Source organism: Morus notabilis, unplaced genomic scaffold (assembly GCF_000414095.1).
Source record: "Morus notabilis unplaced genomic scaffold, ASM41409v2 Scaffold747, whole genome shotgun sequence".
NCBI classification, from domain to species: Eukaryota; Viridiplantae; Streptophyta; class Magnoliopsida; order Rosales; family Moraceae; genus Morus; species Morus notabilis.
Window position 1 is genome coordinate 47,158 of NW_010360787.1, and position 12,035 is coordinate 59,192.

The 12,035-nt window shown below is 33.2% G+C and overlaps 1 protein-coding gene and 1 long non-coding RNA gene across 3 annotated transcripts; both read right to left on the reverse strand.

Annotated features, from left to right (window-relative positions):
• Positions 1 to 1,989: 1,989 nt before the first annotated feature.
• On the reverse strand, positions 1,990 to 5,195 carry LOC21392155 (probable ribosome biogenesis protein RLP24). Of its 2 annotated transcripts, none has more exons than XM_024165121.1 (5): positions 5,086 to 5,195; positions 4,551 to 4,643; positions 2,808 to 2,921; positions 2,531 to 2,667; positions 1,990 to 2,436 (listed from the first exon to the last, which is right to left on the reverse strand). In XM_024165121.1, the coding sequence occupies exons 2-5, from the start codon at positions 4,629 to 4,631 to the stop codon at positions 2,271 to 2,273; spliced, it is 498 nt and encodes a 165-aa protein (XP_024020889.1). In that variant the 5' UTR covers positions 4,632 to 4,643; positions 5,086 to 5,195; the 3' UTR covers positions 1,990 to 2,270. The 2 variants fall into 2 exon arrangements, with proteins under 2 accessions (XP_024020889.1, XP_010095645.2); XM_010097343.2 differs by lacking the exon at positions 5,086 to 5,195 and adding an exon at positions 4,913 to 4,976.
• Positions 5,196 to 9,774: 4,579 nt separating this feature from the next.
• LOC112091441 lies at positions 9,775 to 11,973 on the reverse strand. The gene is made up of 3 exons (XR_002902144.1): positions 11,782 to 11,973; positions 10,315 to 10,550; positions 9,775 to 10,069 (listed from the first exon to the last, which is right to left on the reverse strand). It is a non-coding gene; the product is annotated as an uncharacterized LOC112091441 (long non-coding RNA).
• Positions 11,974 to 12,035: the final 62 nt, after the last annotated feature.

The window sequence follows — 12,035 nt, forward strand, 5'->3', positions numbered from 1 at the left end:
GTTTAGTTCGTTGATTCAAATTTTTAATTCGAGTTGAAATGTGACTTTATTTAAGAGCTTTTTATTGTAGTAAAAAAGTTATATGTGACTGTTTTTGAAAGCTTCTTACTGTAGCAAAACTCAAATTCTAAACTCGAATCGGTGAAATGAACGGAGCGTAATTTAACTTTTTTATGTACCGATTTAGTAAAATTCTATGGATAATCACGCGTTTCAAAACCTTGGATCTAAATGTGCTGTATAATTTTTGGTCTTAATTGGTCTCTCACTAATTAAATCATATCACAACATCTCATGATAAACATAAAGAGTAAATTAAAAAACAATCTATTTTTTTACATGACGTGACATGATTTGATTAGTTAGACACTAATTAACACATCAAAATTAGACAACAAATTTGAGTTTCAAAATCTTCGACCATCTATTTGTTATGAGAAAATAAATTTGCAATAAAATTACCACTAATGCAGCAGAATAAATTACACCTCCAAACTTTAAATTTCCTCCCCTTTTTTTAAAGATGATTTATAGAGTGAAATAAGGTAAAAAAATACTTTTTTGACAACAATAATTTAATTAAAAGTTTTTTCTGAAATTTAGCTTATTTATATATAACTATATTAATGTAGTAGCCAAACTTTAATATTGAGGTTTGTAAAATCTCTCCCTAATCAAATTTCTTAGATAGAAAAAACCAAATTCACGTTAGTGTCAGTTCTTGCAAGAGATTATTCTGTTGTGAAGTTCAACGCCCCAAAAAAGCCCCTGGCGAAGATTTTTCCAGTTAAAGTGGTCTAGATCCTCAACAACAATCAACGACTTCGTCATGTTTTGAAGAAGAAACATCTTCATATTGAAGGCTTCGAAAACCCTAACAATGTCGAGGTCGAAGGCATCATAGTTAAGGCCATGGTGAAAATGAAATTTGTTTTGCTAATGTCTGATATGACTCCACGCATGCCCTACTCGTAGTAGTACTATTTGTCACCACACTGGAACTCCTTATCCCCTAGACGACGTCCAACACCCCCCATGACGGTACAGAGAGAGAGTTTTTTAGTAATTTTTTAGGCTTCATTCATTTTACCGATTCAGTTTTCAATTTTAATTTTATTACAGTTAAAAACTCTCATAAAAAATTACATCTAACTTTTTTGCTACAGTTAAACACTCTTATATAAAATTACATCTTAACTCGAATTGAAAACTCGAATCGACGAATTGAACAAAACTTTAATATGTTTAATTAGTACTATTTATTCTTAGCAATAAATTAGTATTGTTTATTTAGTTTTTGTCTTGTCAACTTTACTAAGTTTCTATGTTTTAATTTTCACTAATAACTTTAGCCATAAATGTTAAAATTACATAAATGCCTTTTACAAAAAGGACTTGTTGTACAAGCCACATGCTTATTTCCTTCTTAAAAGTAAAGGACGCATTTAATTCACGTATTCAAACTCATGATTCTAATTATGATACAATATTTTTCTTATAAAAAATTTAAATAAAAAAGTTCCCACCAATTAGATTCTCTCACAAAATTTAAATTCAAAATCAAAATCACTCACACAAATCAGGCGCTAATAGGTAAAATTTGAAATAATTTCAATTTTTTTTCCTTCTCTGGCTAAGAAACATTTTCAAAATCGAATAGGGTACATAGTTAGTGCTAAGAATTTAAGGAGAACTATTTTTTTTTTCCAGGAAATTACAATCTTTTGTAAATGGCAAGACCAAACACAAGGGGAAAAGAAAGGCCAACGAAAATGTGAGAACTGTCAAATGAAAAAAAAATCGAAAAAAACTTCTAATAATGCACAATCTCTAAAGGCGTCTAGGAGAGACAAGAAAATTCCCCGGCCCGATGAAAGCCCTAGCAAATTGGCACAAGGATTGGCAAGTAATTAGCAAACCTACCCAGTATTTCTTGTATCTGGTCTAGTTTGAAAATAAAGAACATTAATAACAAGGAAAAAAAATGAATGGAACAATGCGAATAGTCACAACCCACAGATTGCATCTAATGAAGCTGCTTCCTCCAAATAGCATATCAGGATCAGCAACACAATATGAAAAAATATTCCATATAGATAAAGACAGAAAAACTCACTTCTTCACGTTCTACATAACACGTTAATCCCTACAAAATTTTAGCATCAAACACATGAAGCATTTCCCGAACATTGAACAGATGATGAAACATTTGGAGATAGAATACTTAAGAGAATAGTAAAAAGATACGACCAACAAGAAGATTTTTACGCTCATTCTTCCATTGGTTGAGCCTGTGCTTGTTTCTTGGTAATCTTGACCTTGATAGGAAGAGCGAGAGATGGGTCTCTCTTGAGAATAGATGGATTGATAAGCCCGATGTCTTGTTGCAGTTCCTTGTATGCCTCGCGGAGTTCCTTGGACTTCTTCCCTTTTAATCTGGAAGAAGATTTCAATCAAATTCGAAACAACGACACCCCCTACTATCATGCTTTTCCAAGAACTAATAAAAAGCAAAAACAAAAAAAGTTACCTGTTCTTATGATGTAGGGACTCCCTATCAGCTCTGACTTTACTAATCTTCTTGATGGCCTTCAAAGTGTTTTCAGTCAGATTTCTATCGTATCTCTCTGGCCTATTACGCTTCCTTTCAAATTCAAAGGTCGAGTCCTGGAAAAGAAAAAAGAAAGGAAAACTGATTACCATCCAAATCTTTACACCCACTGAGACCATAGACACCGTAAAATAAGAAATATGAGTACGAGACAAGTACAAAACTAGTAAGCAAAATAAAAACCAAGCATATAGACCTGTGTCATATCCTTTCCATGTAAACGCCTGAATGCTTTAGTCCATCTTACTTTACGAGGATTCCTCTTCATCTTGAAGTTCTTATGACATTTCGATCTACAAAAGCGGAAAATCTGCAGAAGGCTTCTACGTGTCAGGAGTTTTTTCTTGTTTTATAAGAAAAAGCCTTATATTGATAATGCATCAAGTAGAAGGGGAAGAGGATAAGGTATCCTCTAACAGAAAAAAACCAAAAAATACAAACAAGTCAAAGCAAAATGAATAAAAACTAATGACTGATCACATCCCTCCAATTATGAACAATTAATAAAAAAGGAAAATCTTTAAAAACTTTATTGTTGCCACCCATAATCTAAAAAATGTCAACCGTGTCCACTTCTCTCTCTTCAAGAATCCTAGCATTCCCCTCCATCCAAATCATTCTAAAAATTGCAATGACTGTACATTTCTTTGGCCATTTTATTTAACCCAAACCCCACTGTGTGTTCCAGCATAAAGGAATTACAATGAGCAGGAAATGCCCACCTGATCCCGGATTTGTCCAGTAATTTCTCCCATAACTTCCTAGCCACCTTATAGTGCAAAAAGAGATGATCAATTGATTCCTCATCTCTTTTACACAAGACAAACTAGAATGGGAAGAAGCTCATATGCGGATTCTACCTCTGCAACCCGTCACAAGTATTTAACTTTCTGAGAAAGACCGACCAAATGAAAACCTTTATCCTATGGGGAACACTGGCCTTCCAAATGAATTTAAAAGGTTCAAAATTAGAGGCTTCCATTTCCATAGTGAGTGAACGAAAGAAAGATTTGCAAGAGATGCTAGAGGGATCGCAAGACTGAACGATAGAATCAGGAATAGACGGTGAAAGAAAGAAAGGCTCAAGTGCACAAAGAAGGGAATTCAAACTGGCCATCTCTCTGTCATTAAGGTTTCTCCTAAAGCCAAAATTCCAAGTGACCATGTTATTTAGAGACAGGGAACAAATATCAGAAATAGAAGCAGATTGGAAATCAGAAAGTCTAAACAACCATGGAGTAAACCATTTATCATCCCAAAAAGAGATTCTCATTCCCGAGCTATGTTTCTAGTGCCGCTTGTTGTCGTCAGGACTCAACAAAAACAAGCGGCGCTAGAAACATACAATAAACCAACACAAAGCAAAAGAAATAGAGTTCTCAAGTAAACCACATAGCTCTAAAAGGCACCCAAATCAACTCTATTGTGAAACCAACGAGTAACTATGTTATTGCACAAACCCATATTGTCAAAATTCTACAAGGAATTAAAAGGCACCCAAAATCAACTTCATGGTAAATAAAATAAGAGTAATTTTGTTATTGCACAAGCCCGTACAGTAAAATTCCTTAAAGCATTAAATAAAGCTCACGAACTATACTATCGCACCCATGATAAATATCCCCGAAAGAAAAATATCTAAGGTTAAGAAGACATGCTCAGCTATCCGCAAGTTGCTTATGCCAACTGATAATTTCTTTTATTGTTAGGCTCATAAACTGACATGGCCAAAAATCAACAAGTAACCAGTGAGAAGTTTTCAAGATCACTTTGAATTACCAGGCAAGAAAACCCCCAAAAATATGAACCCAGAAAAGAAAGAAAAAATAAATAAAACTAGGAAAACCCCATAAATGTGAACCCAACAAAAAAATTAAGACGAATTCACAATTGAAAAAGAAAAAACATTAAATTTTGAAAAAAGGAAAAAAGAGAGCACCTTTGCATCATTGCGGACGAACTGGATACCGTGGCCCGGATATACGGTGGAGGAACAAAACCAACACTTCTCTAACCTCATATCTTTCTAAACCTAATACAAACACAAAAAAAAGAGTTAAAAAAAAGTGATGAACAAGAAAATCCGAACTTAGAAAACTTATTACAAAGCCCCAGCTATATTTTATATTGTGTACCAAACTGATTTCTCATATAAGAAATAATAAAAAAAACTGATCCTACAAATCAGATTATAAACAACAGGATAAAATTACAAATCAGATTTTATCGGAATGAAAAACAAACGGAACCGTCTGAAAACCGAACGGAGAAGTGAAGGGAAACAAAGCTCAATTTTCTAACCTCTGAAATTGGGCGGCGCGGCAAACCAGCGGAAAACTCGGGCTGGGTTTTTGAGAGAGGAGACTGACGAAACTGAAAACTAAGAGAGAGATGAAGAATATGAGGGGAGGGTAGGGTTTCCGGTCTGAAAACCGAACGGAGAAGTGAAGGGAAACAAAGCTCAATTTTCTAACCTCTGAAAATGGGCGGCGCGGCGAACCAGCGAAAACTCGGGCTGGGTTTTTGAGAGAGGAGACTGACGAGACTGAAAACTAAGAGAGAGATGAAGAATATGAGGGGAGGGTAGGGTTTCCGGTTTCGAAAACGACGCCGCTCCAAAGAGGGGAGGGCAGTGTTTTTTATTTTTTATTTTTTTTATTTTAAATTTACTCTTTTCTTGAATTCTTTTTTTAAAAAAAATTTTTGAATTCTTTTCTTGAATTCTTGTATAGGACGTTTAACTATTTGGTTGCTTTTTTAAAAAAAAAAATAGATATTTTATATGATCTATCACTTTTTTTTAAAAAAAAAAATCTTAATGCTTTATTAAAAGCATCTATTTTTCCAAATATATCCTCATTTAAAAATTATTTTTTACAACCCTATAAAATATCATTTTATCCAATTACGGTCTTCATTTTTTTAATTACCCTACTGAAACAATTTGGCTCAAATGCACCCACGTTTAAATGCATTTTTTATTAAGCTACGGATTTTTACTGCTAATTGCTATTGTCCCTCTATTATGTCTTTTCGTTTTTTTTTTTGTCTGTAAGTATTCGGTTTATTATTTTTATATTTTTATTATGTTATGTATGCTAGTTGAGACACGTGTAGAATTTTCTGCGCATGAAAAATTAAACTACAAAAAAACATTCACAAAAATTTAAAAAATATAAAAAACAAAATAAAATATTTTAAAAATGAAAAAAATATAAAAATATAAAAAAGAGAAAAAGGGTGATGGATTGCCGCGTGGCATTTTTAAGAGAAAGAATATTTGTCTATTTTAATAGTTAATAGACTAATAGATTATAAATTAGATTAATATTTACAACGAGTCACATAAATTGTTCGTACTCCATATCAGGCCATTGAAAAGTTAATTTATAGGCTAAAACATTAGTTTTTACCAGTGGTACAAAAATGCGTGTCATATCATAAGTTTTGCCAGAAAAATAATAACAATGTAAAGGTGATTTTAATAAATAAAAAAAAATTGAGTAAGCACACATTTGAAACCATTATTTCTTTCTTTCTTTCCATGTCTGCAGCCCAAGAAAAAAAAATTGCAACCCCATATAACAAATTGGAAGAAAACCCTAATCAACTACTTTTTGCCACAATTACAGTTAAAGATTAATTTCCCATATAGTTTTTATGATAACCATAACCAAATCAAAACCAACAATAACAAAACTTCCAGTCAGAAAAAGACAATTTCCTTCTTAGGAACAGAAAAATACAATTTGTAATAAAAAAAACACAAAAAAGTGGGAAATGGCAAATGGAGAAGAAAAATGGAAAGAGAGTTTGGCTCTTTTATGTACGTTATAAATTATAGATTATAAATTTATGTATGTTATAGACTATTTGAGGCCATGCTCTATGCGCGTACGGTAATTTTGTACGTTTTATCCTTGTATTCAGTTTTGATTATTGTGTTATTACTTTTGGGCCTGTTTGTTACCCTTTTTGTTTTTATTTTTCACATTTTTCGAAGTAAAAAATTGAAAACAGAAATGAAAAACGCGTTTGGCGAAGTTTGTGTTAGAAAAAAAAAAAAAAAAATTTTTGTCTTTTTGTGAAAAACTAAAAACGAAAAAAATACGTTTTCATTTTCACGTTTTCATTTTCTGAAAACGGATTTCAATTTTTTTTTCTTCTCTCTTCTCCAGCCGAAGAAGACGCGGAGAACGCCCACAGTCGCTCATCCAGTCGACGTCTGCAACTGCGCGCACAGTGCCCCTTCCCCCCACGCGTCTCCTACTGCGCCCCCCTCCCCCCACTCGTCTCCGTTGATTGATGAGGTAGTAAGGAAATGGGTTGATTGTTTATTTAATATATTTATTTAATATATTATTAATTTTAATATTATATACATGTTTTTAAAAATTAAACTACCAAATGTAATTTTAGTTTTTTTAAAATTGAAAACAATCTCAGAATAAAATTCCCAAACGCATTTTCAGAAATGATTCCCAAATGAAAATAAAAACGTTTTTATTTTCATTTTCATACAAAAAACAAAAACGTTTTGGAACCAATTCCAAACGCACCATTTGTTTTTCTAATAACAAAAATCTTAGTTAGTTGTTAGTTAATACACAACTAATACAAAAAATTATTTCACCAAGACAGTGAGAGAAAAAAATATGAATAATTACAAAAATTCTCTCGAACTATAACTCTTGTAACACTATACTCTCCAATATTTGAAACGCAGCATCTGTTTCCCCTGAACAATGAAATGTTAACAAAAAAGCCCATTCCGTTAATTTTTAACAAAAATTGACATTTAATTTGTTATTTTAAGGTATTTTAGTAGCTCAATGGTTTAAAATTTAGTTTGAATTTAAAACTAATTTAAATTTAAACTTTTCATTATGATACATCCATTATTATTTTTTTAAATATTTAAATTAGTTTAAATTCAAATTAAATTTAAACCAAAAAATTTTCAAAATAACCTCAAAATAGAAAATTAAATATCAATTTTAGTTTAAAACCTAACGAAGTGGTCTTTTTTGTTAACATTTCATTGTTCATAAGGAACGAATATTACGTTTTAAAAATCAGGAGACAAGGTATTATAAGAATGATAATTCAAGAGGAATTTTTGAAATTAATCCAAAAATTATTTATGAGGATGACATTTGAAAAAAGAAAATAAACAAGAATGTATATTGGATAAAATGATAATATTAAAGAAGCGTGGGAGAAAAATGAAAATGAGGGACTAAAGAAGCAAATTAAAAAAGGAAGGAGGACAAAAAAAAAACAAAAGGAGGAAAAAATAAAAGATAAAAAAATGTAGAAACACAAGAATGTATAGTGGTGAAAAAAATGATAAGATTAAATAAAGGTGAGAAAAAAAAAACAAAAATAAGGGACCGAAACAGCAAATAAAAAAGGAAAAAAGGACCCAAAAAAAAGACAAAAGGAAGAAAGCAAAAAGAAAAAAAGAAGGAAAAAAATAGAGCGATCAAAGAAACAAATAGAAAAGGATGGAGGATAAAAAAAAAGGAAGAAAAGCAAAAGAAATCAAAAACAAAATACAAAGACTAAAATGATAATAAAATTAAATAAAAGTGTGAGGAAAATAAAAGTTAAGGAGTAAAGAAGGAAACGAGAAAGGAATGTGAGAGGAAAAATAAAAATTAAGGACTAAACAAACAAATGAGAAACAAAGGGAACCCAAAAAAAAAAAAAAAAAAAAAGAAGAAAAGCAAAAAAAGAAAAAAAAGAAAAAGAAAAAAAAGAGAGACGAAACGTTTCATCCTCCCCTCTCACAAGATGTTTCATGCTCTTAGGACGAAACCACGGGCAGCCTCTTTGAGCGTTTTATACATGTACGAATTTCTAAAATCTTGTATTTTTTTAGATCTGCTCTATTGAAATTCTCTTTTCTTCTAATTTACTCTATGAAAATCTTTATTCTCAGACATGTCTCCACTTAAATATTTCCTTTTGTATTTTGTAAAAGAAAAATGCTACCATTACTTTTTTGTCATTCTGTACATTTACTGTTTTAGACATGAACTTTACTAATATGATATATTATTATTTAAACAGAAAATGAGACAATAAGACAGATAAAACTTTAAAAGAAAATATTTCTAATATGCCTCAAAGGCTTAAACCCTCTTTTGTTATCTGTTTTCCTTGCCTCCATTTCCTATATTCTCTACAAAATATTGGTCTTATGGTGATACATTGGACAAAACTATGTTTAAGAAGTTATGGCATATGTTGGTCGTATGGGGATACATTGCGCCAATAATGCATCCATCCTTATATATTCAAATATCTTTAGGTTTCTTGATTATTTTGTTACCATTTAGATTTGTGCAGAACCAAATGAACTGTTAGATTGGTACCGATAATAACGGTAAGAAAGAACGGTTTCCTTTTGTAACGTTTCTTACTGTTCTTACCGGTACCAATAAGAATGGTAAGAAACATACCCAAACCATATTTGGCATCTCCGCCTTTTCTGACTGTTCGTACTAGTACCAGTCCGAACGGTAAGAAACACTCAAAAATCGAAATGCCTTTCCTGATCGTTCTTACCGATACCAATTCGAGGGGCGAGAATAAAACATAATCCACATATATCCTTGGGCATTACTAACCTTTCTTATATATCCATTCATGCTCTCTCGGCCGTTTCTGACCGTTCTTACTGGTACCGGTAAGAACGGTAAGAAAATAACAGAATCCATTCATACTCTCTCGGCCGTTTCTGACCGTTCTTCCGGTAAGAATGGTAAGAAAATAACAGAATCCATTCATGCTCTCTCGGCCGTTTCTAACCGTTCTTACCGGTACTGATAAGAACGGTAAGAAAATAACAGAATCCATTCATGCTCTCACGGCCGTTTTGGACTGTTCTTACCGGTATCGGTAAGAACGGTAAGAAAATAACAGTCCATTCATACTCTCTCGGTCGTTTCTTACTGTTCTTACCGGTACCGGTAAGAACGGTAAGAAACATACCTAAACCATACTTGGCCAGTTGGCCTCTCAGGCATTTCTGATAGTTCTTACCGGTGCCAGTAAGAACGGAGAAACATACCCAAACTATACTTGGCCACGACTACAAGTCAAAAAACAAAACGTAATTTAGATAAATCCACAATATGATATAAAAGTCAGCCTTCTGCAGATGAAAAAAACCAAATTTCTTTTTCCTTTCCCGTCACGACCTCACGGCATTTCAACATTCACAATGCCATTAAACTCATGTCAAGGTGCTCGGGAACAGAAAAAAGATGGCCGAATTAAGACTCCATAAACCATTGCATCCCATAAGAATGATCGTTTAAGGCTTCCCTAATAACATTTACCCCTAATAACATTTACAGTGTGGGCCAAGGGGCACTTTGTCGTTATTTTACATTTAAAGTTCATGCGGTGCCAAGGTAATTTGATTTTAGGTCGGGGAACATCGCAATCCTGCAATAATAATGTTATACATACTAATTGGTCAAAATCTTACGCACTACACATATGGCTTAAAAATGCAGTTTTTCAGTCATCATGTTTCTACATCTACTTTTGACTGACAAATTGCGAAACTTATTTGATTAACAATAGAGCCAACACACTTAAAAGGACTTCGCCTTCATTTCCACTAACTCCGCATTTCTAATCAAATAACTAAAATTTACTTAAAAATTAGTAGAGAGGCAAAAACTTACTGATGGTTCTGAGGTCTGTGATTGCGGTGTTTCCAACCAGCTTCGAGTGTTTAGCATGGTAGTGCTAGAAGTGGCAGGATGTTCTCATAGGCCGCCTGGGGTGGAGTGCCACTTATTCATTCTGAGTTTCTCTCTGACTCTGTTACCGACGGCTCCCCATATCGATGACGTTGTGTCAGAGGGGGAGAGGAGGCCGGTGTGGTCCGCTTTGGCGCCATATTAGCATCAACCAGTTTCTAAACAATAAAAGTTAACAGTCTTAAGATGAATCCCTCATTGTAAAGAGTAATGCATATACCATATTTAGAATGCGACAACATCAAAAAATAAAATTTAACTTACTAAACTTTACATACTAAATTTAGTGTACTAGATTCCTATCCTGTTTTAATGCTATACAAATTAAGCGCAGTTCACATTTTCGTTCTTTCCCTTCTTCTTTTTTCTCATTTCTTTCTCAAATAAACAAACTGAATACTTTGACATAAGATGCAAATTTAATGCCATGATCTCACATGAACTCTTCACATATTAGATGCAAATATTACACTTAAGGAGCACCCTCGCGGAGAGACATCCCATTGTTCAAAAACCATTTCACTCAAAACTTCCATGGCCATTCGTTCCCACATTCTTCTTAGCCTTAAAATGTTATGTTCAGAGAACATAAACATTTTTCAAAAGAGAATCCCCATCCTTTGTTTCTCATATTTAATTGATATAGACCCAAATACATCCTCTCAAGCACCATTCATTTCTAGGTTTTCAGGCTCTCCTTCAGTATCAATAACGGCAGAGTGCTGTTGCAGCTCGAACTACTCGGCAGGTATTACTCAAGTTTACTTTTCAAGTTAGTTCTAATGGAGGTTTTGTTTGTTTGGTTTCTAAAAGTGATTTTTAACACTCTTGGTACTTTATACTTTGTAGGGACGCAATATTTATGATCGCTGCTGCCAATTGGATATTCCGTTCTCAAAGTAGGTTTTGAATCTTCTTAAACATTTGTTCTAATTCACGCAAGTGCGGATGCTTTTTTCTGTTTTGCCTCTTGTGATGGAATATATAAAATTTTCATATTCAAATTCCAGCCTTGACTAGTTACAAGTGAACTACAACAATGAGCGTTCAAGGTAGGTTTCGACCTCATTGACTCAATTAATTTGCTCCTATTTTTGCTACTGAATCAAGTTTTTTGTTTCTTTCTCCTATTTGCCCAGGGATTTCACAAGCCATAGAATTCTCTTCCGTCAATACTAAAGGAAAAACCTAGATTGGAAAACAACCCATTACGTATAAACAAAACAACAAGCCCAAAAAGAAAAAACATAAAAAGAACAATCAATTCTCAGCTAGTCCCAATCTTCTTCAGAGAAACGCACGGGTAAGAACTACTTCTTTCGCTTTTCAGATGAAATTTCGTTTTTAATTTCAGTTTTCTTTTATATTCTTTTCAAGTTTACATCGTACCTTGTTTGGTTGCCGAGAAAACACGGGAAAGTTTTGTAACCGGAGAGACGCCGGAAGGAGTGAGAGGTCGCGGGGGGCCGGTGGAAAGCCAACGACTTAAGCTGCAAGAAGGGAAGTTTTTTTTTTCTTTTTAGGCTTTAGGCGCCGTTCTGTTCTTTGCTCTGGAGAAGGATAAGGAGAAGTGAAGGACTTAGCTGATTTGGCTTGTTTTTGCCTTTTGCCTTTTTTTTTTTTTTTTTTTTTTTTTTATTTTT

What these genes read in the sequence shown, in the direction of transcription:
- LOC21392155 (XM_024165121.1), bottom strand. Translation starts at nt 4,631, where the DNA reads ATGAGGTTAGAGAAGTGTTGGTTTTGTTCCTCCACCGTATATCCGGGC. An exon ending in ATGGAAAGGATATGACACAG is followed by an intron (nt 2,668 to 2,807) that starts GTCTATATGCTT and finishes TTTCTTTTCCAG; the next exon opens with GACTCGACCTTTGAATTTGA. An exon ending in TCCCTACATCATAAGAACAG is followed by an intron (nt 2,437 to 2,530) that starts GTAACTTTTTTT and finishes ATCTTCTTCCAG; the next exon opens with ATTAAAAGGGAAGAAGTCCA.